Source organism: Mixophyes fleayi, chromosome 11 (genome assembly GCF_038048845.1).
Source record: "Mixophyes fleayi isolate aMixFle1 chromosome 11, aMixFle1.hap1, whole genome shotgun sequence".
Classification (NCBI taxonomy): domain Eukaryota; kingdom Metazoa; phylum Chordata; class Amphibia; order Anura; family Limnodynastidae; genus Mixophyes; species Mixophyes fleayi.
Genome location: NC_134412.1, coordinates 19537303 through 19564873, shown reverse-complemented (window position 1 = coordinate 19564873; position 27571 = coordinate 19537303). Strand labels below are relative to the sequence as shown.

General features: G+C 41.3%; 1 protein-coding gene across 1 annotated transcript in view; it reads left to right on the top strand.

Annotated features, from left to right (window-relative positions):
• SYT3 (synaptotagmin 3) overlaps positions 1 to 26404 on the top strand; it is a 148888-nt gene extending 122484 nt beyond the window's left edge. Inside the window, exons 8-11 of the mRNA XM_075191713.1 lie at positions 5398 to 5569; positions 7866 to 7995; positions 8293 to 8422; positions 24333 to 26404. Coding sequence (XP_075047814.1) covers positions 5398 to 5569; positions 7866 to 7995; positions 8293 to 8379 — 389 coding nt within the window. The 3' untranslated portion in view covers positions 8380 to 8422; positions 24333 to 26404. The remainder of the gene's footprint in view (positions 1 to 5397; positions 5570 to 7865; positions 7996 to 8292; positions 8423 to 24332) is intronic.
• The last annotated feature ends 1167 nt before the right edge of the window (positions 26405 to 27571 follow it).

Here is a 27571-nt window from a genome sequence, read left to right as displayed (position 1 = left end):
ACATAGTGGTGCCCACAAATCATATTATGTCACATAGTTGTGCCCCCAAATCATATTATGCCACATAGTTGTGCCCCAAAATCCTATTATGCCACATAGTTGTGCCCCCAAATCATATTATGCCTCATAGTTGTGCCCCCAAATCATATTATGTCACATAGTTGTGCTCCCAATTCATATTATGTCACATAGTTGTGCTCCCAATTCATATTATGTCACATAGTTGTGCCCCCAAATCATATTATGTCACATAGTTGTGCCCACAAATCATATTATGTCACATAGTTGTGCCCCCAAATCATATTATGTCACATAGTGGTGCCCCCAAATCATATTATGCCTCATAGTTGTGCTCCCAATTCATATTATGTCACATAGTTGTGCCCCCAAATCATATTATGTCACATAGTTGTGCTCCCAATTCATATTATGTCACATAGTTGTGCTCCCAATTCATATTATGTCACATAGTTGTGCCCCCAAATCATATTATGTCACATAGTTGTGCCCACAAATCATATTATGTCACATAGTGGTGCCCCCAAATCATATTATGCCTCATAGTTGTGCTCCCAATTCATATCATGTCACATAGTTGTGCCCCCAAATCATATTATGCCTCTTAGTGGTGCCCCCAAATCATATTATGCCACATAGTGGTGCCCCCAAATCATATTATGTCACATAGTTGTGCCCCCAAATCATATTATGCCTCACAGTTGTGCCCCCAAATCATATTATGTCACATAGTTGTGCCCCCAATTCAGCTTCTACATATAGCTGCTTTCGTATGTGCTACTTCCCTCTGGAGTCAGCACACACGTCTTCCGTTCCACAACGGAACCTGGGAGCTGTTTTACTAAAGCAGCTGAAGAGGCCGAAACTGAGCTGCTGCTTATGCACTTCTTTGTCTGCTTTCGTGGTGTAGCTGCGGAGCTCTGGCGAGGCAGATAACACTGGTCCACCTGCCACGTCTGGCAGGCATGCTGGGGGTTGCCGACCCAGTGCTATAGTCACAGTGGGTAAATTGCAGAGTTCTTCATTGCTTGCCATAACTGGTCCTGGTAGGTGTTTGTACACCACAGTGTGTGCTCTTTATCATTTGCCATAAAACAACCAGCCACTAGGGGGAGCAGTGACATCTCAAGTGGGCATAACGCTAGCCTACGCTTCACATTTAAATGCACTGTGACTGAAATTTCCAGGCACACAAATTTTATCAAACATGACTAAAATAAACCAAAAAAAAATTCATTTGTTTTACAAGCTTATTGCATTATATGTGGGCTGAGAATGTTTTAGCTCAGTGAAATGCATAATTTATCATTTCAATCACTAACTGCTCATCATTCCTTTTTTACTGCTGTCCTTTCAAAACTCTATCAGCCTGTGATAGTGTAATTGCTGGTTAGAGAGCAAATTATGAATAACATTAATGTGCAAATATAATAGTAGTAATGAAAATGTTGGTTCTTGTAGCGTTCTCCCTGCAAAATGAAACAGCGAAACCTGATTATTATTCTGTCATGTTTGCCTGCTGGTCAACATGCAGGAATGTACACAAACCCAGGTTGTGGAGGATTTGCAACCTAGCTATGGTTTTTAGTTAGTCTTGAATCTTATATAGGCTTGACTAGGAAAGCCTTGGATATATAAAGTATATATTAGGGAACTTATGAAGGCAGCCATTTTGAGGAACCAATATTATTGACCATTTCGCTGGGATCCAGTGACATCACTGAGGCAGCCATTTTGTATGCTGGACAGCACCAGGCATCCTTAGTAATATCTCTCGTCATATGGTAGCCGGCATCAGTTCAGGGAGCGGATCCACGGCATGATGGGGGTGTGGTCAGAGCCCCTGGGCAAACCTATCACTTTTGAAGTGCTCGACTGTCCTGTACTCTCCTCCCCTACAAACACCTCAGCTGGTGTGAGCCGCACCCGTTCACTGCTGTAGTGAATGAGACATACCTCTCACATTTCACACCCACGGGACCAAGATGTCCCAATTAGGATGGCGGGACAGTCCCCTCTCTAATAAAAACGAAACAAAAACATTACAAACTAACAATAACATTAAGGCAATTGGATTCTTCTGCTTGTTTTTAGAGGAAAATTGATCTTTTGAACGTATGTAGACTATCACTATAATGCCCCATACTTGCCTACTCTCCCAGAATTCCCAGGAGGCTCCAAAATTTTGGGGAATCCTCCCGGACTCCCGGAAGAGTAGGCAAAGCTCTCGCATTCGCCGAAATTCACAGCAGTGAACAGAGGGGGCGGTGCTTAATCGTGTCATTAATTCCCGCCCCTCTATTCAATGCCGTGAATTTCGCCATTTTATAGTGGGGTTGGGGCTATGGTGACGCGACAATGTCACCACGCCCCCCTCCTACCTTGTCACGTGACTTCTCCCCCGGATCTTAAAAGTTGCCATGTATGTGATACCTCTTTCATACTGCAGTCTCTACCATGCAGTATGAAAGGGGTATTATAGTGATGTCTCCTCTTGTGATGTTGCCATGGAGACCCGGGTAGACCCGTGTTCAGTATGAACAGGGTCTACCCAGGAATTTGAAGGTAAGAGCCTCTGTTGCCCCTGCAATATCCTGGGTTCAGATACCCGGGATATTGCCGGGGCGGCAGTATGAAAGCGGTATAATTGTTCTATGTTAAGATGCAAATCAGAATGGGACTGTATCTGTTTACCATGTTATATGACTGTTGTACACATTTGTTTCCTTTATAAATAAAGAATTTCGAAAATAAAAGAGAACAAAAAGAGCAGAATGGGACTTATGATGTAGATTATTTTTACTGATCCATCCTTAATATTTAATGTCCTAAATAATCAGGGCTAGGGGGGGCCATGGAGGGGGATCAGGAAGAACATTTGTGCACTATGCCATAGGTATAAGCTCTGCTGTGATAAATAATTCATTTCCCCTCACTGAGGAAAGATATTACTTCGGCTATCACAACAGATCTGGAGATGGATATTTTGCATATTTTCTCTCTGATTTGCCAGCGTTCCATATTTTCACTGTTTATGAATGTGCTGTTCCTAAGTTATTCTGGCCAATATTTCATTTGCAATAACTTGTCTGTCTACAGTAGGTTAAGTGTTTTTTAAAAGGTATTTTTTAATAGCTGTAACCAAATTCTTCCTGGTTATAAGTCAGATCATAGGCAAACCGAGGGGGGGGGGGGGGTTTCCTAATCCTTGGAAACCCCCCTCCAAGCCTGGGTCACTGTATAATTGAGGTGGCTGGACCCTGCCCCCACTTCACCTGATAAGGGAGAGCTGCCTGCACCTAAGAGTAGTACATGTATATTCCCATAATATACATATAGGAAGAGTTTGAGAGCAGCCAAGCACTGTCTAAAATTATAGCCACGCCCCCATGCATGCTGGTCACGCCCACTGGCGGAGTGGTGTGGAAACCCCCCTCTACAATTCCTGCGTTTGCCCCTGTAGGTATATAGGAGCAGAGCATTACTAAATAAATAGATTACCATGGCAGGTCTGCCTCTCACCCTGATACCCGTCTTACAGTTCTGGGGAAGCTGGTTTTGCATTGTACATTTAATATTTATTCCCTGTTTCAGATTCCTGTACATTCCACACACAGCTAATGTTTTACATGAAGTAGCTCCCATCTAGTGTCTGAAAAGATTGCTCTCAATTAAAGATAAGCCAACTATGTGCATTCAAAGGCAAGTCTAGAAAGCGATGTGTTTTTAACTGATATAGACAGTGGAACAGAAGGGACGGGGAGTTGATAATGATTGCAATGGAGAGAGGTAGGAATGATGCGAGCGGATTGTGGGCTGTTTCTGGCCCCTTTCCAAGACTCCAAAGAATCATTTGCCAGTTTAAAAGCTTCACAATTAGAGTGAAACCATTTTGTTAAACACATATACTACAATGAAGAGGCAGATTTTATATTTTCATTGAGATCATGGAAAAGAGTGATCTTTTAGGATAGGTTTGAAAGTAATAAGTATCCCTTCAATGTCATCCTCTTGTTAGAGACAAATAAAGATCTGGAGCTCGCTCAACTACATCTTCTGTGCTTCTCGTGGAGAGCGCTTATCTGTGTAATGCTGAAGGCATCTTCACATTAGCAATTCCCGAGCTGTAGAAGACTGGCATCTCTCTATTGCAGGCCTGGCCAACCTGTGGCTCTCCAGGTGTTGTGAAACTACAAATCCCAGCATGCTTTGCCAGCTATCAGCTGGCTTTCAACTAGCAAAGCATGCTGGGTCTTCGGAACCAAAAACCTGCTGTGGGAATGACACTATACACATGTTAAACAACCCATGGTTTTATGGGACGAGGTTAATGACACATATAAATATATATATATATATATATATATATATATATATATATAAATATATTAGAGATGCTCAGGCTCGTTTTCCAGAGAACCGAACATACCCAACTTAGCCGAACCAAGTACCAAGTCGGCTCAGTACTTTCGCGCGCCTTCGGATATGAAAACGAGGCAAAACGTCATGGTTACGTCTTCGGATCTCGCGAGTTTTGAATTCCTTTTTAAGATCCAAGATAGCGGGGGGTGGGAGTTGACGTGGATCCTCATTTTTCTTTTCTGCCACTGCTGTGTGCCAATGTGTCCTAGATGTGCTAGGAACTGCCGTGTGTTTGTGTCATTGCTCTGTCGCTTACCATCCAGCCAGGTCGCTGCAGTCTTTGTTTGAAAGTGTATGAAAATAATATTGTGATCTGTGAGGTGGTCAAAACTGACTGCAAATGACTTGAAATTAGTGTTATTGAGGTTAATAATAATGTAGGAACAAAAAAAAGAGCAAAATTATGTAATTTTAGCATATTTTAGATTTTTTCTAAAAAATACAAAACCAAAACACACAAGGGTAGTTTTGCCTAAACCAAAACCAAAACATGAAGCTAATCCAGATCCAAAATCAAAACCAAAACCGGTTCACGGGGGTCAGTGAGCAGGGACGTCCGTCAGCCCGCGCCTGTCAGTGAGCATCTCTAACATATATATTCTGATCTATGAAATCTAATTTCTTACTCTTCACATACTTGATATAATTCAACATAATGTGTCTCCTACTCCAACAAAAAAAACGGATCCCTTATACATGGTTCACTCTCATTTTATTAACTTATGAGATAGATAAATGATTATGCTATTTATTTTAGCTCTGCTACCAGCTTCTTATAAATTCAGAATTTCAGAAATCAATGGGCTCATACATAAATGGTCAATAATTCTTGGCTCCGTTTGTTCCTTACAATAAAACATAGTGGTTCTGTTGACTCTAGACGAGATATTCTTGATATCATTGACCTTCAATTCTAGTTCTGTATTCATTTCTTTGTTTGTTTTCTCTCTCTGTCAGATCCATATGTGAAAGCGTCTCTCATCTGCGAGGGGCGGAGGCTGAAAAAGCGGAAAACGTCTATAAAAAAGAATACACTCAACCCCACCTATAACGAGGCACTTGTGTTTGACATACCTAATGAAAATATCGACCACGTCAGCCTCACGATTGCTGTTATGGATTATGATTGGTAAGTATCCAGATGTTTCTCCTTATACATTTTTGTGCAGTCAGACAGAAGCTGAATTAATACTCTCTTGTCATGACTTGCTGGGAGTTGCAGTTCATCACCGACTGGACAATGATAACTTGCTGGAGCATAGACTTTCAAGCTGTCAGTTTGGCTCTCTTGTGCAGTGTGCAAAGTGTATGTTGGTTCTACTTGCAGTATAGAGATTACACCAGTGGTTCCCAAATTTTCTCAGTTCAAGGCACCCTTAGGGTCACCATAATTTTGGCAAGGCACCCCTAAGCCAAAATAATTACCGGGTAGTCCCGTGTTTTAAGTAGTTGGGTCATAATGACATAAGATGTATTTAGACCCCTTCACCATCACATTGTGCCCCTTCACCATATCACTCTGTATCCTCTTGGCCATCTCACACTCTGTGTCCCCCTCTTTGCCATCTCACACACTGTGTCCCCCTCTTTGCCAGCTCACTCTGTGTCCGCCCCTATTTGCCAGCTCACTCTGTGTCCCCCTCCTCTCCTTCAGCGTCTCTCTCTCTGTGCCCCCCTTCACTGCTGTCTTCTTTCCTGATGCAGTGGTATGGGAATGGAACACAGCGGCTTTGTTACTTGTTTTTTTGTAGCGATTTTCCCAAAAATTGCAATATTATCAAGTGCTTCACTGACCATGTACTCTCTATTCCACCCAAGAAGGTTTATGGACTAATAGTCTTAAAGCAAAAAAAGCTGCAAAAAATAATCAATAAGCTTAATTTAGTAACAATAAGAAATGTGAACGAATGCTTTTTAATCTCTAGTGACATCATATACTGATTTTTGCTGTTTGAATGTTTTGATAGAGGTCAGTGCATACAAAAAACAGTGTAAATGAACCATTACACTATTCTCTCTCTACACCACCATTCTTGGTGGAATTATCCAATCATTTGGCCTTCAATACCACCTCTACGCTGATGACACGCAAATCTATCTTTCCTCCCCTGACCATTCTCCCTCCTTCCTATATCAAGTATTTAGAAGTCATTATCTGAATGTCATTATCTGAGCTCATCTTCTTTCCTCCTGTCAATGTTCCTATTCCTCCCAATATCTCCATGTTGGTTGACAACATAACTCTAATTCCTGTCACCCAAGCCAGCTGCCTTGGAGTCACCCTTGACTCTGCCCTCAGCTTAACCCCTCATATTCAGTCCCTCAACAAATCCTGCCACTTCCTCCTCCGTAATATTACTAATATCCGTCCCTTCCTCTCTCAGGAAGCAACCAAAATCTTGGTCCATTCACTAATCGTTTCTCGTCCCATCTATTTCAACCTCCTTCTCACTGGCCTTTCTGTCTCTCACCTTTTTGACCTTCAATTCATTCAGAATACTGTGGCTAGTCTCATCTTCCTCTCCCGTCACACCTCTTCCGCTTCACCTCTCCGTAAATCGTTTCATTGTCTCCCGATCCATTTCAGAATTCCATTCAAGCTCCTTACCCTCACTTACAAAGCTCTTACCAACACTTCTATCCCATAGATCTCTGACCTTATCTTGAGGTGCATACGCACCTGGCCACTCTGATCTGCCTCTGTCCTCCGCCTTAATTCACCTCTAATTACCTCCTCCCATGCTGACCTCCAACACTTTTGCCGTGCTTCCCCCAAGCTTTGGAGCTCCCTACCCCGCCTAACTCGACTCTCCCCCAACCTACAATCCTTCATGCACTCACTCAAGATTCACCTTTTCAAGCTCGCCTAGCCTACCACCAACTGACCATCTTATCCATCACCTCCTCTTCCTTTGTCCACAATCTCTATTTCATCCCCATTGGCCCTACTGTCTCTCACCACCCCTCGATCAAGAATGTAAGCTCTCACGAGCAGGGTCCACTCTACCTTTTGTCCATGTTGGTCTACTGTCTGACTCCCTTGTACATCATATCATGTATTTTTGTCTTCTTACTTTAATGACTTTAAGACATAAATAATTATAAAGTCTACAACAGGGCAATTTTTTTTATGAAAAAATGTAATTAATAAAGGGGGTCGTCCAAATGTGAGAGTAGGCAGGACTTTGAGGTTTCATTTTAATATTCTCCACAACCACATTCATCGAAATGCCTGCGTTAGCGCTCTCTACATTTTGGAATGCCGGTATGTACCTCTGTATGGCCACAGAGGACCAATAGGCGAAGTTGTACCTCAAAGTGCTAAGTTTTACTCAAAATTGAAGAGTCTATTAAGAACACGTGTTAGAATGTTGCAGTAATGTGATTGAGATGGATAATCTGCATGTTTTATTGTGTCTTTATAGTATAGGTCACAATGAAGTCATTGGAATGTGCCGAGTGGGCAGTGACGCGGACATGCCGGGCAGAGAACACTGGAATGAAATGCTGGCAAATCCTAGAAAACCAATCGAACATTGGCATCAGTTGGTTGAGGTAACATGATTACAATAGGCCGCCCTGCCCTAACATATGCTATTGGCCACTGGCTTCAATCAGTGTTGTCTACTATGGGGGACCTTTAAAGACATATATTATGAGATAGCCTTAGACTATTAATAGAATTTGATGTAATGAAGTTTGTAACAGTCTCTGCAAGTTACTACATTGGGAAATTTGCATAATATTAATATGTCACTTTATTACCCCTGTAAGTCTTTCACTTACAACAAAAGTCATGTATTGAGCCTGGTTTATAGCCGTCAAATAATTGACCCTCTTTGATCTTTGCAGGAGAAGGCTCTGACCAGTTTTGTGACAAAATCTTCCCCACCTCGGGAAAAGCCGAGCATAATAGTGGACAATACACAGTCTGACTAGTTGCTTCCACTACCTAGGAAAAGAGAAGCAGATCAGGAGAGCTGTAAGTATCACATGTCTTATGTTAGAGTTGTCCCTTCCCTGACAATCCACCAGTACCACCATCTTTCAAGAACAATATATCAGGACTCGTCTAAAGAGAGAACGAAAAAGGCATGTTGACCGTTGTATGCAGGACTGTTTTAGATCTCCTGATATCTTGATATAGAGCTCATAGACATATAAGAGGAAGAAAACATTTTTTGTCGCGGTTGTGGGGCAGATCAGGTACGAAACTCTGGAGAAAACCATTGCTGTTGAGGATTTAGCAGAAACTTTGCATAGCCTGTGCATGTATGGGATGAAATGTAGGAAGACAACCTTAGATGCAGGTCTGTACATAGTCTTGGATGGAGTAGAGGAAGATACTTACATGTAATCTTCTATATGTAAGGTCTTGAAGGAAGCACAGAAGATGATTAGCTAAACATATTCTGGGAGAAGGCGTGAATAGCTACTGTATATCTCCAGTCTGGCAATTAGTTTATAGCAGACTCCAGTATGAGGACTATCATATAACAAATCCAAGTTTGAGAGCTAATTGGAGGTCAGACCTCCTATTTGAGGCACAGTATATAATAGACCTCAAATCTTGTGGCTGGTGTATATCAGAGATACAAATAGCTACTGGGTTGGGGCACACATACCTGTCAGCATGGAAAAATCCATAATAATTTTTAATTATTGGCAGAATCTACTTTAAAATGCTCAGTGTTAATACCTTTATTATTACACTTATAACTTATAGTTAAAACTTGATAACGTTCTTATCTAAAATAACGACACGGACACCAGATATAAGTTTGTCAAAAAGGGCGTATTTTATTTAGTGGGAAATTAATTTAAAACTCTGATGGCGATGAGAGCAAAGCAGTCAGCTAACAACCAATCTTTAAACCAATACAGCATAAGGTGAATCTCAATACCGCAATCCCAAGTCTTTACGATTGGCCGGTACTAAACTTGGCGTCATTGCGACTGCCCCCTTCTGGACTCACATTGCCGCGTACGACAGGGTATCCTCCGCCCCAGAGGACCAAGAGTCAGGTTACTGCAAAAGGGGCAGTGACGTGCGGCCAATTCAACGGTAGCACCTTCGATTAGTCACTGACTGCATCGCTCTCCTACCTACTGCGCCTTGTCATGAGACAAGAAGTTAAATCGTAGTATGACCAACCTATGCCGTGCGGGAGAGAGGTATCTGGAATCCAGAACTAAGAGAGAGCCAGCCCACCAGTTCAAGTTAATTTATAACCTCCTGCAAAACCACTCCCCCCAGAGTGATAGGCTGGCTGCCAAAATTGTTTAACCCCTAATGGCCAGGGCTGATGAAGTATAACACAATATTTTAATTGCCCTCAGCTTAGGGCTTCACTTAAACATGTCTTCTATATAGGTGGGACATTCAGACTATGGACCTCAGGTGTGATAGGTGAAAGGAGGAGGCATAGGAAAAGTCGACTAGAGAAGCAATCATTTAAATCTGGGTCTTGATGTCACACAGGTTGAAGTGCCTACAAATGCGTTTTGCCACAAATGGGCAAATGAAAGGGGCAAAGCTCTTCCCATTACAAATATAGGGATGAGACCCAATCTCTGGCATCTCTCAGGTGGTCTAGAATTCAAGGCCCTTTTGAGGGGAGAAAAAAACAAGGCATACAATTTAGGAGCATAACATCACAAAAAAAAAACACTTGCTCTGTGGTGTTACATTTTTGTGAGTTGTAAATTACCGTTGATTACCTCCATTTATAGATGGAGTGAATCTGAAAAGCAGTATTAACTTCCAATGTATACAAACACTTCACAAATTTCTCAAAACTTCTCAAATATAAACCCACTTATAGTCATTTAGGGTATTCCCCCCCTACCTCCGGAAAGTGAACAGAGAGCCAGCTCTGATGCAGAGCTATGCATGGAGTGTTATACATTGATGTGTGGGGGAAACAAGCAGGATGAAATGCTAGCCGACTCCTGACTTCAGGTAATGAGAGGTTGCTGGTGGATGGCACATTCGTTTAAGGAGGATTTGTCCAAAAGATGTTAATAATACAGGGGCGCACGCAGGGGGGTTTCTGGGTCTCCAGAAACCCCTCCCCTCCGCTAACTAAGTGCCCCACATAGCGGCACTGTACTATACAGCAGCTGCGGCGCTGTCAAAGAAGCGTCCGCGGCGGTGCTGTATTGTATACAGTGCTGCCGAAACGGGGGGAAGGGTTTTTGTGTGGGGGGAACCCCCCCTAACAATCCTGCGTGCGCCCCTGTAATAATAATAATAATAATAATAATAATAATAATAATAATAATAATAACAACCGCTTTAAGCAGAATGCATTACATTCTAAATGTCATCAGTACTCATATCTGCAAAACACAAAGTTAACACTTATTTTTTATAGCAATGTACAACTGTACAACATAGCTGTAGCTATATAACATAGAGCTGTATAACAATGTTATAGGTACGTGAGATACAAGTCTTTTTTTTACAGTCTATTCTGAATGAAATCCCAACGGATCTCTAGTTAATTCATTTATCCTAAGGGAAAGAGCCTGCAGGACAGACAGGTTTCCTGCTAAGTAAATATTAAAAAACACTCTTAGCCTGAGTCAACAAGGAAAGTAAGGCAAAAAAAAATTGAGTAAATGTTCTCCAGGATAAACCATGTTACGAGTCAAGGGGTGCAAATTAGTTTATTATTTTACACATAATTAAAATACTGGCTGTTTTATGATCTAGCACACAAATGCTTGATAGCGTTATTTTTCCACTTAAATTTAAAGTTTATCTAGGACATGCCCTATCCCAGCAATAAATTTGTCCCCACATTTTAAATTTACCTCCCCCTCCAATGTAACATGGTTTTGCCCAGGTGCACAGTTAACCCTTAATGACTCAGACCCTCTGACTTTATACAGTGAGATGCAATTATGATAACATATAACCCACATGTGTCGAACACGACGTCTACAGTACATAAGTATCACATATATCCTTACCAGGGCCAGGATCAGCTGAGTAGTGGTTATGTTAGAGGACTGTAACGCATATTTGTCTTTCCACACCTTGATTATACAGCCTTTGATCTATTGCTGTGATTGAATGCACTGTAAACTAATTTCAAGCTGTGGAAATTGTCCGTTATACATTTACAGAGAATTCATTATGGTGAGAGGTAAGGTGCAATGCTTAGGGAATTCATGTTACCGGTGACAGAAATTTCTGTATATTCCTTGTAGGTAAACCATGACGTCTTGTTATCTGATAGTAGAGCCTTGTTCGGAAATATCAGACTTGGGGATAAATTAAAGCGTAATAAATTGTACTGAAGTTATTAATATTGTATCACTGGTAGCCCTGGTGGCCTCTGAATCTGTGATGCCAGACATATCTCTGGGCATCAAGGTACCAGTCTGTGGGTGTAAACAGGGTCCTTGGTTCTGCTATCAGGGGCGCATGCAGGGGGGGTTTCTGGTTCTCCAGAAACCCCTCCCCACCGAGAACGAAAGGGCACTAAACATTGCCCCTACACAGCAGCACTGTACTGTACAGCAGCCTCGGCGCTGTCACAGAAGCGTCCGCGGCGGTGCTGTATTGTACTACTTTGACAGTATCGCGGCTGCTGTACAGTACGGCATCGCCAAAATGGAGCTGCTGCGCATGCGCGGACGCATGCGCAGCAGCTCTCTCTCTCTCTATATTTTTTTGTAGGGAGGGGGGGGGGGAATCCTTAAAAATCCTGAGTTTGCCCCTGGCTATGGTAGTGTATATAGGTTGTACACTAACTTTTAGCAAGTGAAGGCTATCAAGCCCATCAGAGCCATCTGTTGCTGATATTTTGATTTAAATGGTCAACATAGTTGTAGTTTGCTAGGAGGTGCCTTGGCTCAGAAGTGTAATAAAACTGAAGGTAGTTTGCTGGAATTATCTTCTTCATAGCAGCTCAAACGATCAGCACCTGAAAGCCAGGAAGACTTGTAATGCCTTCATCAACCTTATTAGAGAGGACTATCATTGAATGAGTGACATAAACCGTAACAGGGCCCATTATGCTATTTGCACATAACATGCCAACCCTTATCTGTTGGTCTTCAGAATCCACAGTGATAGACAGGTACTGATACATGCATCCAGATGGATTATGGTCCTGTAGCTATTGGACCAAGACAGCAACAATTTCTTTTGTCTGTCATTGTCCTTTTTGCTATATTATAATACAGCGACATATTGCCACACAAACCTAACAAAGCATTTTATAAGCATTCAGAAGACTGAGGTTCCCTGTTACAGATCATAGCAGAATGGGAGTCATAAACAAATTTAGTGTTCAGTGACACTTGTACAATGTGTATAATGGCTAATGCCGCTTTTTCCATCTTCCCTAACATACTGACGCTTTCAAAAATCTGCTCAATGCGTTATTAATGGCCCTGTCTGTCGACTCTAATGAGCATTACTAATTACGAATTCTGCTGCTGCAAATGCCTTGATTAGTTTTCATGTATGAATACACACATCTACATTCACAACCAGCCTTGTAGTGGGGAGCTTGTAATTCTTGAATTTTCATACATTATTTACTATTCATGTGTCATCTGCCTTTATTTAGCATTATACACTAATACAGCTACAGCGGGGGCTTTTCTAGAGGAGGGTTTCCAAATGCTTGGTTTCAGAAAAAAAGAAACAAAATAAAAATTCCCAAAAACACTTGCCACAATAATAATAAAAAAAGAAAAATACAATGAATACAAATGTAATAATGTATGTTAAAAAATGAGTCATAAAATAGGCTGTACATTAAAAACCCACATTATTATTAATCATAATAAAATGTAAAACCTTGTAAAAAAAAAAATACAACAAAATGAATACTAATCTCCCACTCATATCCAATTAAATAAAAAAAAAAATACAATTAATGTTATAGTTACTCACCTAGAACTTCACATCTCTCTCAACAGCCAAGAAACTGCAGAATATAACAAGTAACTTAATTTTACTGCATTTTCCTTTCCTCTAAAGTGACAGAAACAAAAGTTTGAACAATCACAGCGGCCATTTTGTTGAAGCCAAAGTTCATTAAAATATAGACAGATACTCACTAAAATGGTTGTAAGACTGCAGACGGTTGTAGTATATTTTAATTCAAACAGCAGGAGGAGGTTCCTAGAAGAGGCTCCCTCCTTCTAAATCACACTGTGGACTGTTGTGAATCAAGGGCAAGGGGAAGGGGTCCTTGGCAACTGGAAACAACCCCCCACGTCACAATGTGGCCCCGCCCCCCTGCTATGAAATGATGGTATTCACGGCATTGCATAGTGGGGGTCAGGGGATGATTGTGCCAATTGCACCAGCCATTATGCCCCACCTCCTGGGAATTCCCTGGAGAGTAGGCAAGTATGGAAAAGCAGAGCTCTGTAGGTCTAGCAAGCCAAGCTCCGCTTCCATAAACGCACTTTATCCACCACTTGGATCTCATACTTCTGCAATTTCCAAAGGAAAATTGCCCAAAAACTGCTAAGAAAATTAAACAGAAAAAACAAACAAATACAGTGCCACTTATGACCAGGAGGTGGTGATGCATAGCCCTTCCATTTATGATATATATTTATTGTACAATATTATAAAAATATAAACTATACAATGGCATACTGTATATTAAGTACAATATGCATATTTAAAGAAATGCGAAATGTCATTTAAAAAAACCAGAAGAAAAAAGAGGGATGCTGTAATAGAGTCCCACGAGAGCACCTCTCTGCCATATCATTTAAATTCACCCCACCCCCACCCAAAACCCTACACTTAACCCTCGCAGCCTATGCGTGTGTGCGGGAATCAGACTTCTGGTAGCTGTAGATTGACAATTACAGTACTAGTGGTATTCCATAAATATTTTATTGCATGCTACAGAAGTAAATGGCTTTAAAGAATGAGCAAACACTATGTCACATACTGTAGATATTCCTATTTTCCGCTCTAAAACTAAAAAGCCTCCTAAGTAAAGCTCGCCCTGTGTGGGGTAACACGGTTGTGCCTTTATGTTTATTTTTCTGGGGTAGATCACGCTACCACCACAGGATCTACTGCTCTATGACAATGATTCATTGATATTTGCTGTATAATTAAATTCAAGCTAATTTGCTGCAGAGTCAGATCTATGCTCTATGAGCTGTACTAGGCATTGTGTGGTGCAGGCTGATCCGGACGTGAGTTAAGTGGGAAATAACAGAGCGTACACTGCTGTGAAGATGTGTGTGTGTGTGTGTGTGTGTGTATGCATTGAGCATTGCTCTCCATGCTGTAGTGAAAGGAAAGAAGAATAGAGCAGGAGGGTTCTGAGGAACAGGAAGGTGGAGTGAGGCCAGACACGGATACCGTTCATCAGTCAGAAACTAGGCGGCCTTAAGGGACACTTCCATCCTTAAATAATGTATGTAACAAGCTAATATTTGCTCAAGAAGTGTTGTGCTTTTGTTTTGTAATTGTGACCCCAGAAATATGTTTTGTAGACACGTCTGTGAATCCCAGGAACAGTTTTAGGGGTTTTTGTTTTTTTCGAAGTGCGGTTCTAGTGTGGGGAATGGAGCTTACAGCGATACCACAGCTCTGTATATAATGACTGCGGCGATAAATTAAAACTCCTATCGGTCATTAGATTAATTCATCAAATAGCAGCACTTGGCGTTATAGAGGTAATCTATGATGTTATAAAGGTCATCTATGGCGTTATAGAAGTCATCTATGACGTTATAGAGGTCATCTATGGCGTTATAGAGGTCATCTGTGGCTTCATAGAGGTCATGTGTGGCGTTATAGAGGTCATCTATTGCGTTATAGAGGTCATCTTTGCAGCGCATAACAGTCTAGGCTTGGTGCAGAATCCTCTTTTTTGACATTGCGTTCCTCAATTGGCGCTGGTGGGCCTAAATTTTCACCAAAGTGCATGGATGAAGCCGATGTTTGCGTCGACAGGTGAGAGGTGTCAGGCGCAGCCTGGATGTTCCTTGCTAAGTATGAAGTAGGCGCAGAGGTTTGTTTAGTTTAGTCAGAGACGCGCAAAAACAAGATTTCATTTTGCGGAGGAAGATTATTAAAATAAAATAAAGGGGTTAATAGAAAATATTATTAGGCATGTTGCTAGCCTTGTGGAAAGGTGCACAGCTATTTATGTTCCGACTCATACCTAGCAGATATTAGGGAGTATGCACATAGTCAATGTACAGTAAGAGCGTGCCAAGTTCGAGCGCACAAAGCGGCATCTAATTCAAGCTTTGGGCATCTCAAAGGTATGTGTTATTCTGTCATATCACTTGCACCAGCTACAAGTCGGATGTAAGTGCCAGGTGATAATGATGACGATCGCGTATACATGCTAGAACATGTGTTTGAAATCTGAAGCAACTGTAAAAATACATTTTATGTACAGTAGACACTAATAACATCTTAATAAAGTTTAATTTTAAATTAAAAAAATATATTTTTTAAATGTTTTGTCATTAATGATTATATTATTAACAGGTGACATTAATTAAATTTTTACTGTGCGTTCTTTTGTGACTTTATATTAAACGTATATATTGGATGTATAATGCAGTGTGTATTGTCTGTCAGAGCAGAGGGCACCTACACCCATATCCGTCAACAGACGTATATATACAACCACTCCTACGGATGTACGTACGTTTGATGTACGTATGTTTTTTTTAAAAAGTGCACAATACATTTGTTTTTCGTGCCTTAATGAATCAGACACATAATGAGCAGTATTTTGGGACAAAAATCAAATGTTTTAATTTTATGAAATACATGGTGCTAGGTGTTAGTAGGCTGACCATTAATATGACTTTTATACTTTTGCACAGTGCACATCTTGAGGTTTTTCCACCTCCACGCAAACCTAGTTTGCAGAGGAATCTCCAAGTGCCAAGAAGTAGGTGAACATTTTGAGTTGCACTTTGGCAAACTATTTGAGGTCCTACCTGTCTCTCCCCTGTAGCATTGCGACCAAGCAGTCAGGATGCAGTTTTGTAGGCTTGTGATAAGCTCTGGTTTGTGAATTTGAGGTCATCTGCAGGATATAAGAATCTGACAGGATGTCCTGAAATAAAATTATCCTCTACAAAATGAGACCCCCTATGGTATGAGCAAGAGTTTAACATATTTGGAGCCATTAGGCACAATATTTGGCACATTAAGCCCCACCTTTTCAACTAGCCACACCTCTTTTCTGCAGAGCATTGCGTGCCATTTCTGGCCCTGTCGCTGAATCTACATAGCTCATCTCATCCTCAGAGAAATCATTGTACTGTAACATATTCCGATCTTAATAAAAACTTTTCTCAATCCTTAACTTAATTTGTTTAAGATGCATCATAGCCCCTGACACCAGTAGGCATAAGCCTACTGTGCCTAATTCTGATACTTGCCCTAAATGTTACTTTATATGGTCAGGTCGGGTTGGTACTAAAGATGCTCACTGACCCCCGTGAACTGGTTTTGGATCTGGATTAGTTTCGTGTTTTGGTTTTGGTTTTGGCAAAATCGCCCTCATGTGTTTTGGTTTTGGATTTTTTAGAAAAAATCCTAAAATATGCTAAAATCACATAATTTTGCACTTTTTTTGTTCCTACATTATTATTAACCTCAATAACACTAATTTCAAGTCATCTGCAGTCAATTTTGACCACCTCACAGGTCACAATATTATTTTCATACACTTTCGGACAAATACTGCAGCGACCTGGCTGGATGGTAAGCGACAGAGCAATGACACAAACACAAGGCAGTTCCTAGCACATCTAGGACACATTGGCACACAGCAGTGGCAGAAAAGAAAAGTGGTGCAAGATGGAATTGTCCTTGGGATTATGTTGGATCTTAAAAAGGAATCCAAAAATCGCGAAATCCGAGAGCCGACGATGTAACATATGACGTTTTGCCTCGTTTTCAATCCGAAAAAGCGTGAAAGTACCGAACCGGCTCGGCTCGGTACTCGGATCTGCTAAGTTCGGGTATGTTCTTTTCTTGTGGAACCGAGCCTGAGCATCTCTAGTTGGTACTCTCTTTGGACCACTGGAAAGGCCATAATAGAAGGAAAATGGTCATGGTGCATTTGTAGCGGGAATAGGTCAATAGGCACCCTCTAATATTCCTTTTTTGCATGATTATCTTTTGTTATTTCTATTCGTACAAAATCATGCACAGAGAGAGTGTAGAGCTTTGATGATTCATACTAACAGGTCTGCCAAGAGGAATTTTAGGCCCCAATACAGCAACTTCATGGGGACCCTTCCATAGCTGCCAAGGAGGTGTGAACACACAAGGTCGGTGGCTCTTCCCACTAACAGGCAGGACTGAGCCCCTACCCCCTCTCAGTGCCCCCTCTCAGTGCCCCTGCACACTAATGATCGGAAGGATGAAGCTGCATAATTAAGTAGTACGATTGACCACATTATATATTAACTGTCCCAGAAAAATACTCTGTATTGCCAAAATATGAAGAATGTAACCCTTCCCCCCAATGTATGTACAATTAGTTAAGTACACAACTCTTGGTACCCAAGTACTCATGTTCCAGTTGTAGACTCAATGCATTGTCAAGGAAAATGAATGACCATTGTTGGGGCTGTTATAGTGATGAGACCTCAATCATTTATTATTAAAAGCACTGAAAGTAGGAGAATTACTTTAAACAGTTACAAAAGTTATTATAGAAAATCAACATTTTAATTTGCAGGCCTTTTGCAAAAGTATGGATTTCCTTTCCCCAATAATTAAAAGTCAGCCAGTCGATCAGCTACGGATTGATTTGCCTTTATACATACTTTGAATGATAGGTCCTCAGCACTCAATCCGCATTCAGTGCATTGAGTGATTTCCACTGGGGGTTTAATCTATGTAAAGTAATTGTATTTTATTTTGTTTTTTTAAATAACGTTTATTCTTGGATATATACAAATCAAAGTGAAATCTTTACCCGACTACAGTTAGACATCATCGAAGATATAGATGTCTTCGGTCCACCAAAGCAGTGATCTAGGCATTTAAATCTTTTTCCACCATCCACCAATCAAGGAGAAAATATTGCTCAATCTTGGAATTTTGGAAAAGGATTAGTTTTCCTTTTATTTATCTTAAAAGAGAACCCAACCCAACAGGCGCATGTTGAGAAGAAGCCTCCACTGTCATCTCAGGACCATGGCAGGGGCCAGGGGACAGCGGGTCTTGGAGGTGGAGGTGACCTGGCATAGATTGGTCACACTCGCCTCCAGACCCTATAACCAATGCTCAACTTCACCCCCTGATTGCTAACCAATCAATGGTTCATCTTATCAGCTTCTCCAACAACCTTACAATGGCAGGGGCCAGGAGACAGCGGGTCTTGGAGGTGGAGGTGACATGACATAGACTGGTCATGCTCATCTCCAGGCCCTTTAACCACTGCTCAACTTCACCCCCTGATTACTAACCAATCGATGGCTCATCTTCTCAGCTTCACCAACAATCTTACAATGCAGCCAGATTCTTAAAAATGTTTCCTGTCTGTGAGACTTATAGAAGCCTCAGCACTGTATCTCTGAAGCCTATAACTAAGTACAACCTCCCTAGAGGTAGCAGAGAATGGGCCTTGGCCTATACTATCATTGAGACCATACGTGAATTTCGGGTGACCACCCCGTATCTTGATAGGACAGTTGGGAGCTGTTTCACGCTCACCAGCCTCTGGCGAGATCAGGAATATGGAGGAAGATTTTAGGGTAGTAAAGTTAGGAGGCAATCTAGTCGTTCAGGAGGTCTAGGCACTTCCCCGGTGTGACCTAACCATGATTCTTTTACGGCAGACATTCTGTCCCAAGCAGTGTTTCCATCTAAAGTTTTTTCCCCCTATTTTTCTTGGTTTTCCTCAGTGTTTCCATCATTTCCCCCCTGTTTTTCCCGGTTTTTCCGGGAAAGAACAGGTCAAGACCAGGAAATCTGGAATTTTTGGAGGCACTGGTCCAGAGTAACAGAGTTAAAACATTGAGAGGGATAACTGACAAGCCCTTTCCACCTTTCCGGTGCACTTTGTACAAGAAAGCATATTTTGAGGCATATTTCTATCACTATAACAAAAACATTAACATGTACAACAGTTACCACTTACAATAAAGACTGTCCCAGCAATTGGCAAATTAGTAATCAATAGATCACTAATTTGCATGCCAGGTACAACTATTGATTGGACATGAGTCAATAAGCTGCTCCCGGTAGACGTAGCATCGGTGGTCAACACTGTACCCACCAGTACGTACCCTATATTTGTGAATTGCGACAGAAGATTGACTTTATTTGAAGAAATATGGCAGCGTCTATTGAGCAGAAATTAATTGAAAAAGAACTTGTCTGATAATTGAAAAAAAGTGATACAGTACAGATCAGCCTGTGCTACAACATAACAGAAATATTGTCCAGTCTAGCGCAGCTCTCTATACGTAGCGTGATGATAAATACATGCATAAACAAGTGACACAGTTTAAATGAGAAAAGGTAAATATTCTCAGAATTGCAAATGACAGTCTGAGTCTGTACAATAAATACTACATTCGTGGGAGATGTTGAGTGACATGGAGAAATCCATTAGGTTTTTTTTTCTTAACAAAAAAATATACACGATCTAATACACAAAATAACAATGCACATGTAATGCGGTACTTAAGGAATAAATACTTTGCCATTACCCTGGTTGTTATGGCAACCATAGCAGAAAATGCCTGCTTATATATAGTAGAATTCCATTACATTAGGAAATAAAAAGAGGGGAAGTTGCTATGTGGCAGAAAATTGCTGTTCGGTGTTTTGAAACATATCACTGGCAATTATGTATTTGTGCTTTTACGGGTAGGAGGTTTAGGTTTAGAATTATATCTGCTACCTAACCGGTTGTATAGGCAACAATGGCGTAACTATCGACATAGCAGCCTATGTAGCTGTTAAGGGGGACGGGGTACTTAATGACGTGATTCTCCACAAACCACTTCATTTTGGCCTTGCTGTACGCTGACGTGAAAGCGGCATTTTGCTGTGAGGGGCCAAATTACTTGATTTAGCATGGTGACTTGGTGGTTAGCACTTCTGCCTTACAGCACTGGGGTCATGAGCTCAATTCCCAACCGTGGTCTTATCTGTGTAGAGTTTGTATGTTCTCCCTGTGGTTGCGTGGGTTATCTCCGGGTGCTCCGGTTTCCTCCCACACTCCAAAAGCATACTGGTAGGTTAATTGGCTGCTAACAAATTGACCCTAGTCTGTGTGTGTGTCTGTTTGTCTGTGTGTGTTACGGAATTTAGGCTATAAGCCCCAATGGGGCAGGGATTGATGTGAGTGAGTTCTCTGTACAGCGCTGCGGAATTAGTGGCGCTATATAAATAAATGGTAATACTAATAATAATAATGTTACACACCACTTACCCTCCTTTTTTAAATAAAGCCACCTCCAAGACATGGGTTTTACAATTTTATGTATTTTTTTATTTTTTTTTATCTTTATTTATTTAATTTTTATTTATTTTTTTTAGCTCGTGAAACTAAAAGCCAAGATATTGACTTGCAGTTCCACTGTGCTATGACTGGCTGTCACGTGTATGCGCGGATCTGATTTTTTAAATAAATTGTGACGATAAGGGACAAATATGCCTAGCCCCCGGATAAAGAGACCTGTTGATAAATAGACCCCTGAATAGTGTTTCTTCAAACTACTGTTATGTTTTTTTTTTTTTTTTTGTTTTGTTGCAAAAAAAAGTGATAAACTGTGATTTTAATGTTACACGCAAATCTTTAACATTTCAGATATTGGTTTATATTAAAACAACTGGCAATCGTTATTGTTCAGATTAGTTTTTTGGTGCATTGAGCCAGGGTCGGAGTGACTTTTGTATTCATTTTTCCTACATGCCTGTGTGTAACCAGCCGAGCAGGTCATCACAATGGTCAGAGCAGCACCTAGTGTTTAAGAAGCTACGTGTGATGATCTTGTGGATTACAGTGACATGCCCAGTGATTGTGTGAAGGTGTCTTCCTTGACGCAACCCCTGGGCAGGTCATTGTCTCTCTGTCTTGGGTTGCATGTGAAAATGGTGAGGGAAATTGGGGCAACCTGGAAACCACAGATGCAGGGTATTGTGGGACTCATGTCAAAATCGAGGGGGGAGATTTTGGTGTCAAATGCACTGTCTTCAGTCAGTGGGGGTTAAATGTATAAAGCTGAGAGTTTTCCGACGGGTTTGAAAAACCAATCAGATTATAGTTTTTATTTATTTAGTACATTCTATAAAATGACAGCTAGAATCTGATTGGTTGCTATAGTCAACATCTCCACTTTTCAAACCCACCGGAAAACTCTCAACTTGATAAATTTACTTTCTGGATGTTCGGTTTAATGTTGGCCGTGTCCTCCTTCATTACTGGGATTGGGGGTACAGATCCTCAGATGTCCATAGTCAACTAGTACTAGTCAGGAGTCAAAAGAAAAGAAGTAAAGAAGGGGCAACTAAATACTGCAGATTTGCTGGTCATAAGGGAAAGTCACAAATAGAGGTGCTTTCATACAGTTATATATTGACTTATTGAAAAGGGTGTTCAATGACCTTTCCCTAGAACAACAAAACAAGCTCAAAAGTCATGACCACCTGTTGGGTTGGGGATAGATCCAAGGGTAGAGCTTGAGATTACAATAGTTACAAACAGTCTTATTGTCGAAACAGCAGTAACATAAACATACATGGTCACTTCATCAATTACTTGGGTTTGAAGACATTACAATTAAGCTGGTGTCGTTGCGCTATTGTTCTAAATATTGGCCTTTGAATAACTGCCTTAAAAGGTGAATATACAACCATATGATAACACACAGATTAGTGACATCTCCAACATACACATTAAAGGCAGATTGGAGTATGGATAATTGTGGTGGAACTACCATTGGTGAAGCAGGTGCAGGGCACCTGAGCCCATGGAGATAATAGGGCCCGCTGCACGTAGAACTAGCGAGCTGTGGGCCCTACATCCCTCCTCCCTGCTTCCCAGCACCGGTCATTAGTTCCACCTCTGTAATTACCTATCAGATCATTTCTTCTAAAGCTGTGGTGGTATTTTCTTTTTAAACTGCTAGATTGCTATTGAACCTCCTCCATGCCATTTATTTGGCTACAATGATGTAGCCATTAGGCTGAGCTGACAACAAATTAGAGGGATAAGGCAACCGGGAGGCAAAAAAAACCTCCAAAAAATAATATTACTGGAATGTTGGGCTTAAGTATGTTTTATTTAGTATTATTATAGAATCGCTGATAGTTGCAGCAGCATACTAGATTGTACAGCTGGGTACACATTTATGCAACTATCGTGTAGATCACACAATTCACAACTGTTTGGTCAGATATTGCAAGAGTGCGCACGCTCCCACGATTATGTTTTATCATGCCAATACACATCGCATCTGTTGATTTGGTTTTCTAAACATCCTAAAGATCATGATCCACTATGGATCAATGTATTTCAGGAGATGGTTATGAGAGATAAAGATCACAGAGCTGGAGGTAAATTGTGTATGTGTGTACGCATGAATCAGCCTGCTCATTAGGACTTTCAATCATTGGTGAAATCGTTACAGAAGATTTATTATTATTATTATAAATTTTTATTTACAGAATCACAGTACAGGGTGAGACAGCACGGTACAGTTAACAAAAAGCACAATAACTCGGAAGCTCAAAGTACAGCTAGATGACAGGTGAGAGCCCCAGCGGGGTAGAGAGAGTAGAAAGAGGGGTTAGAAGGGCAGAAGGACCTCACGGAAGAGGCTGAGTAGCTGGAGAGCAGAGTTATAAGTGGTGGAGAGGTGGCCCTGCTGAAGGAGCGTACAATCCACGGGGGGCGCTGGACGGACAGAGACACAAGGGTTGGAGGAGGAAAGAGGGAGAACAGAGGCTGAGACGGGGAAGGGGGAAGGGGGAAGAAGAGGAGGGGAGAGGAGAATGACAAGGAGGGAGGTAAGTGGGAGACTGGAAGGCTTTTAAGAAAAGGTGGGTTTTTAAAGTCCGTTTGAAGCTGGACAAATTGGGGGAGGTTCTGATGGAGCGGGGAGCTGGTTCCAGCAGAGGGGGGCAGCACGGGAGAAGTCTTGGATACGATCGTGGGTGGAGGTAACCAGGGGGTAGAGAGGTGAGGGTCATTGGCAGAGGGCGGGATGGAGCCTGAATGGAGATGAGGTTGGAGATGTAGAGAGAAGATGCACCTGAAGTAAGATTGCATAGCTGTGTACCCAGATTAAGATCTTTTTCCTTAAGTCATGTTCATGTACTGTTCCCAATGTTCTTTTATCTTCCTACAGTGCAGCGCTGCAGAAAACTTTAATGCTTAATAATAAAGCACAATATAATGAATAAATGATACCTAATTTTGGGTAATACTGGATCAGTTTAAAATGACAGAGCGCTACATTATAAGACATAATCGTTAGACCCGCTATAATACTTTGGAGGCGTTTCGGGGTACCCTTTGGTAAGTTAGCGTTCAATTTTAAAACATATATATGTATGACTCAAAAATAGGGACATTGTTTATAGTTAGGACCAGACTATTAGCAGCAGCGCCTTGACGTGGTTGGTGGCTTATCATGCATTTGTAAGTGTGTGTAACTGAGAATTCTACATTTTTATGTACAAGTAGAAGTAGCGGCTCTTTTACTGGTTGAAACAATGTGTTGAAGGATTGTTCTCTGTATTTGTGCCTTTCTGGATATACTCATCCTTAAAAGCTCCTACTATGAACATATAAATTGATTGAGCAATTTCCATTTCTGTACCGTTCTAAAGCTGTAATGTTGCAACTTTCATATAACAGGCATACTGACATGAATTTATTGTTCCACAGGTATCTGAGCCACAGGCTTCGCTCTGTCTGTTTCCTCTTCATCACACCCGTTTAAATGAGGAGGGTACAAGACTCCTGAGAAGGACAAAAAAAGAAGACAAGGCTGTAAAACATGCACCAGAAAATTACAGAACAAAAAAAAATGTAGATTTCCTTAAAGCCATAGAGTAATCATTTTGGTTGAACATACACCGAGCCATGGTGGACTTCTAAAGGCCTTTCTGACATCGAGGTCAGGAGGACGGGGAGAGAGGACACTGCCTGACTTATTACTCCCCATTTCAAACTCCAGCAATGCACTAAATCCCGCATGGGTGATAATGAAGGAAACACAGAACAGTGCTAAATCTTTTACATCAAGCAACATTCAGTAGCATTAAGTCAGAGTGATCTGCATGTAAAGGAAAAGCCTCTCCTCTCGGCCTCATTTTGCCTCCCCGAGTGGAGGGTACAGCGCTTGACTTCCAAAGCAATGCCGCTATGGTCTTTTGACTCGTTTCCTGGTTTCAAAGCTACCGTCTTGGTTACAACGCTTGCCTCATCCCTTGAGTATCTCTCACGTGGACACCACAAAACTTCTGGAACATCTGACGAGAACTGAAAGAAAGGTTTCTGAAGATCGTTGTGTACCACACTCATTCACTTCACCATCACTGCGGTTGTTTTGGTGAAGAGTTCTTACTTAGTAACGGTGGTGACCACGAGGCATCAGGAGAACTTGTTAGACTCTTGTTGTGAGATGTAAGCACTTTTCTGTTGACTGTCTTTATATTGATACATGTAATAATGTGCATTATGTGTGTGTGAGACTGATAACAATGTCAAGTTGAGTGGTAATTGGTGGCTTTTTCCTTTCTATAAAAAAAAAAAAAGAGGTAACTTTACCATTGTTATTACGGTGAGCGAGATTTCTGATTTTGGACGACTGTTCTATGTTTGTGGTGGTGATCACAATTTTCCGAAGGGTTTGTCTTCCAGCCCTGACATGGAGTAAAGGGGTGGGTTATACTCTTCTTTACAGTGTATGGTTACAGTTTGGACAAACATATACGGTACACTGGCCAATGTATTTCAGCAAAAAAACCTTATGCTATAAGGAAAGAACCGAATTGCCAGCTGAATGCCACAAGGCCTTTTCATTAACTTGGTGGCCTAATAATAAACGTTGTGCCTAATGGCTTTTGTGATAGAAGCGGATATATTAATTCCCATTTCTTGGTAGAAACAGATTATTGTTGTTATAAAACGACAATGCCAAGATATACGTATTCCCAAAACTATATACGTGTATATTCAAGAAGAAGGATACGCATAGCCGTTCAAGACCTACGTTGAATCAATTTTTGGATAGGCAAAGTCCACAAATGTGTGTAAAGATGACCAGTGTTTAGTAATCATTCACCAGTTCTGTGTAGACACATCCAAAGTCCTACAAGGTATATTTCCTACTAACGTGTTTACGTGTCCATTGCTTAAGGGGGGGTGTGCAATATCCATATGTCAATTAAAGTCATCTTGATGTCTTCATCATTTGCAACCTGTTGAGTGCTTCCAGATGTTTGAATTTGGAGTTACTTCCACCCATCGTCTCACTTAAAAATGACCGATATCCTTTGTCTATCCACAAGCTTCTGAAAGTAAATATTGAGGAATAGATTAGATGCCCAAATCTTTAATAAACTGAGCTCAAAAGCCGTGGGGGAGCTCCAAGGGTTGGGTGTACATGTCATATCATCTTGATATGAACAAATAAAGATGTGAAATTTTAAATTTCATTATGAGATTCTCTTTGTATGAGCTATAGGCCATGATTTTGTGCTTTCAATTTTGGCTACTTGCAGGGGGAATAAAAAAGCTTGACCTATATTATGAATTCCTCTTGGGTGGTGGTCCTGCTTCCGGTGCTGGCACTCTTCCTCCAAACTCCTGTATTTCAATTGGACTCACTGAGGATTGCATGGACTTCATAGCATGCTCAAATTTTTTTCTTTTTAACAATTATAAGAGGAATAGAGCCGCTACTGGAGAGGCCCACCCGTTTTCTTTTTGTTTTAAAGAGGAAAAAAAATATATAAACAGGAGAAAATAAAGTTGACTCATACAAAATGAAGCATTGACTAAAAAAAAATTAAACCAAATGCACGTGTGTATTTTGTTGGAAAAAAAAAATAACATTTGTCTGTTTATAGTGTGTGAGAAAATGTTCATTTCTGAGCAGTCGTTGACTGTAAAGCCATACCAAACAGTATAAAAATACAAAAAAAGGAATAAAAAGAATATGTGAAATAAAGTGTAATAGTCTTTATTATATGCACTGTTCAGTCCTGTTCTGCCCAGTAACACCGAATTGGTTGATGTTATGCTGAACCAATCCCATAATTCCGAGTTGTGGGGGTGTGGTGATGGGTAAAGTGTTCTAAATATCTGTGCGTTTAACCGAACAATTGGAAGAGGAGTAAAAAATAGGTGAAATAATAATGAACTTTATTATGTTCAACACACATGATGGCAGGTTAGCGGAACACTTAATGGCTGAAGAATAATAATAAAAAAAATAAAAAACTTACCCATCTAGCGCCGGATCCTCCTCACTGTTCTCACTGACTGCCAGGCGTGACGTCATCACGTCCGACAGCGTCAGTGAGGAGCAGCAGCAGCAGCAGAGAGGACAGAAGACAGCGGAACATAAAGCAAGAAGGTAAGTAAAGGAACGGAGAGTGAAGGGAAACAGAGAGACGCTGAAGGAGGGGGACAGAGAGACACGCTGAAGAGGGGGACAGAGAGACATGCTGAAGGGGGGGACAGATAGAGACGCTGAAGAGGGGGATAGAGACACGCTGAAGGAAGGGGACAGAGAGAGACTCTGAAGGAGGGGGACAGAGACAGAAACTGAAGGAGCAGGACAGAGACACGCTGAAGGAAGGGGACAGAGAGAGACTCTGAAGGGGGGGACAGATAGAGACGCTGAAGAGGGGGACAGAGACACGCTGAAGGAAGGGGACAGAGAGAGACTCTGAAGGAGGGGGACAGAGAGAGACGCTGAAGGAGGGGGACAGAGAGAGACGCTGAAGGGAGGGACAGAGAGAGATGCTGAAGGGGGGGACAGAGTGAGAGATGGCGAAGAGGAGGACAGAGTGTGAGAGGGCGAAGAAGGGGACAGGGTTTCAGATAGTGAAGAGGGGGAAACAGGGTATAAGATGGCGAAGGGGATACAGAGTGATATGATGAAGGGGCACAAT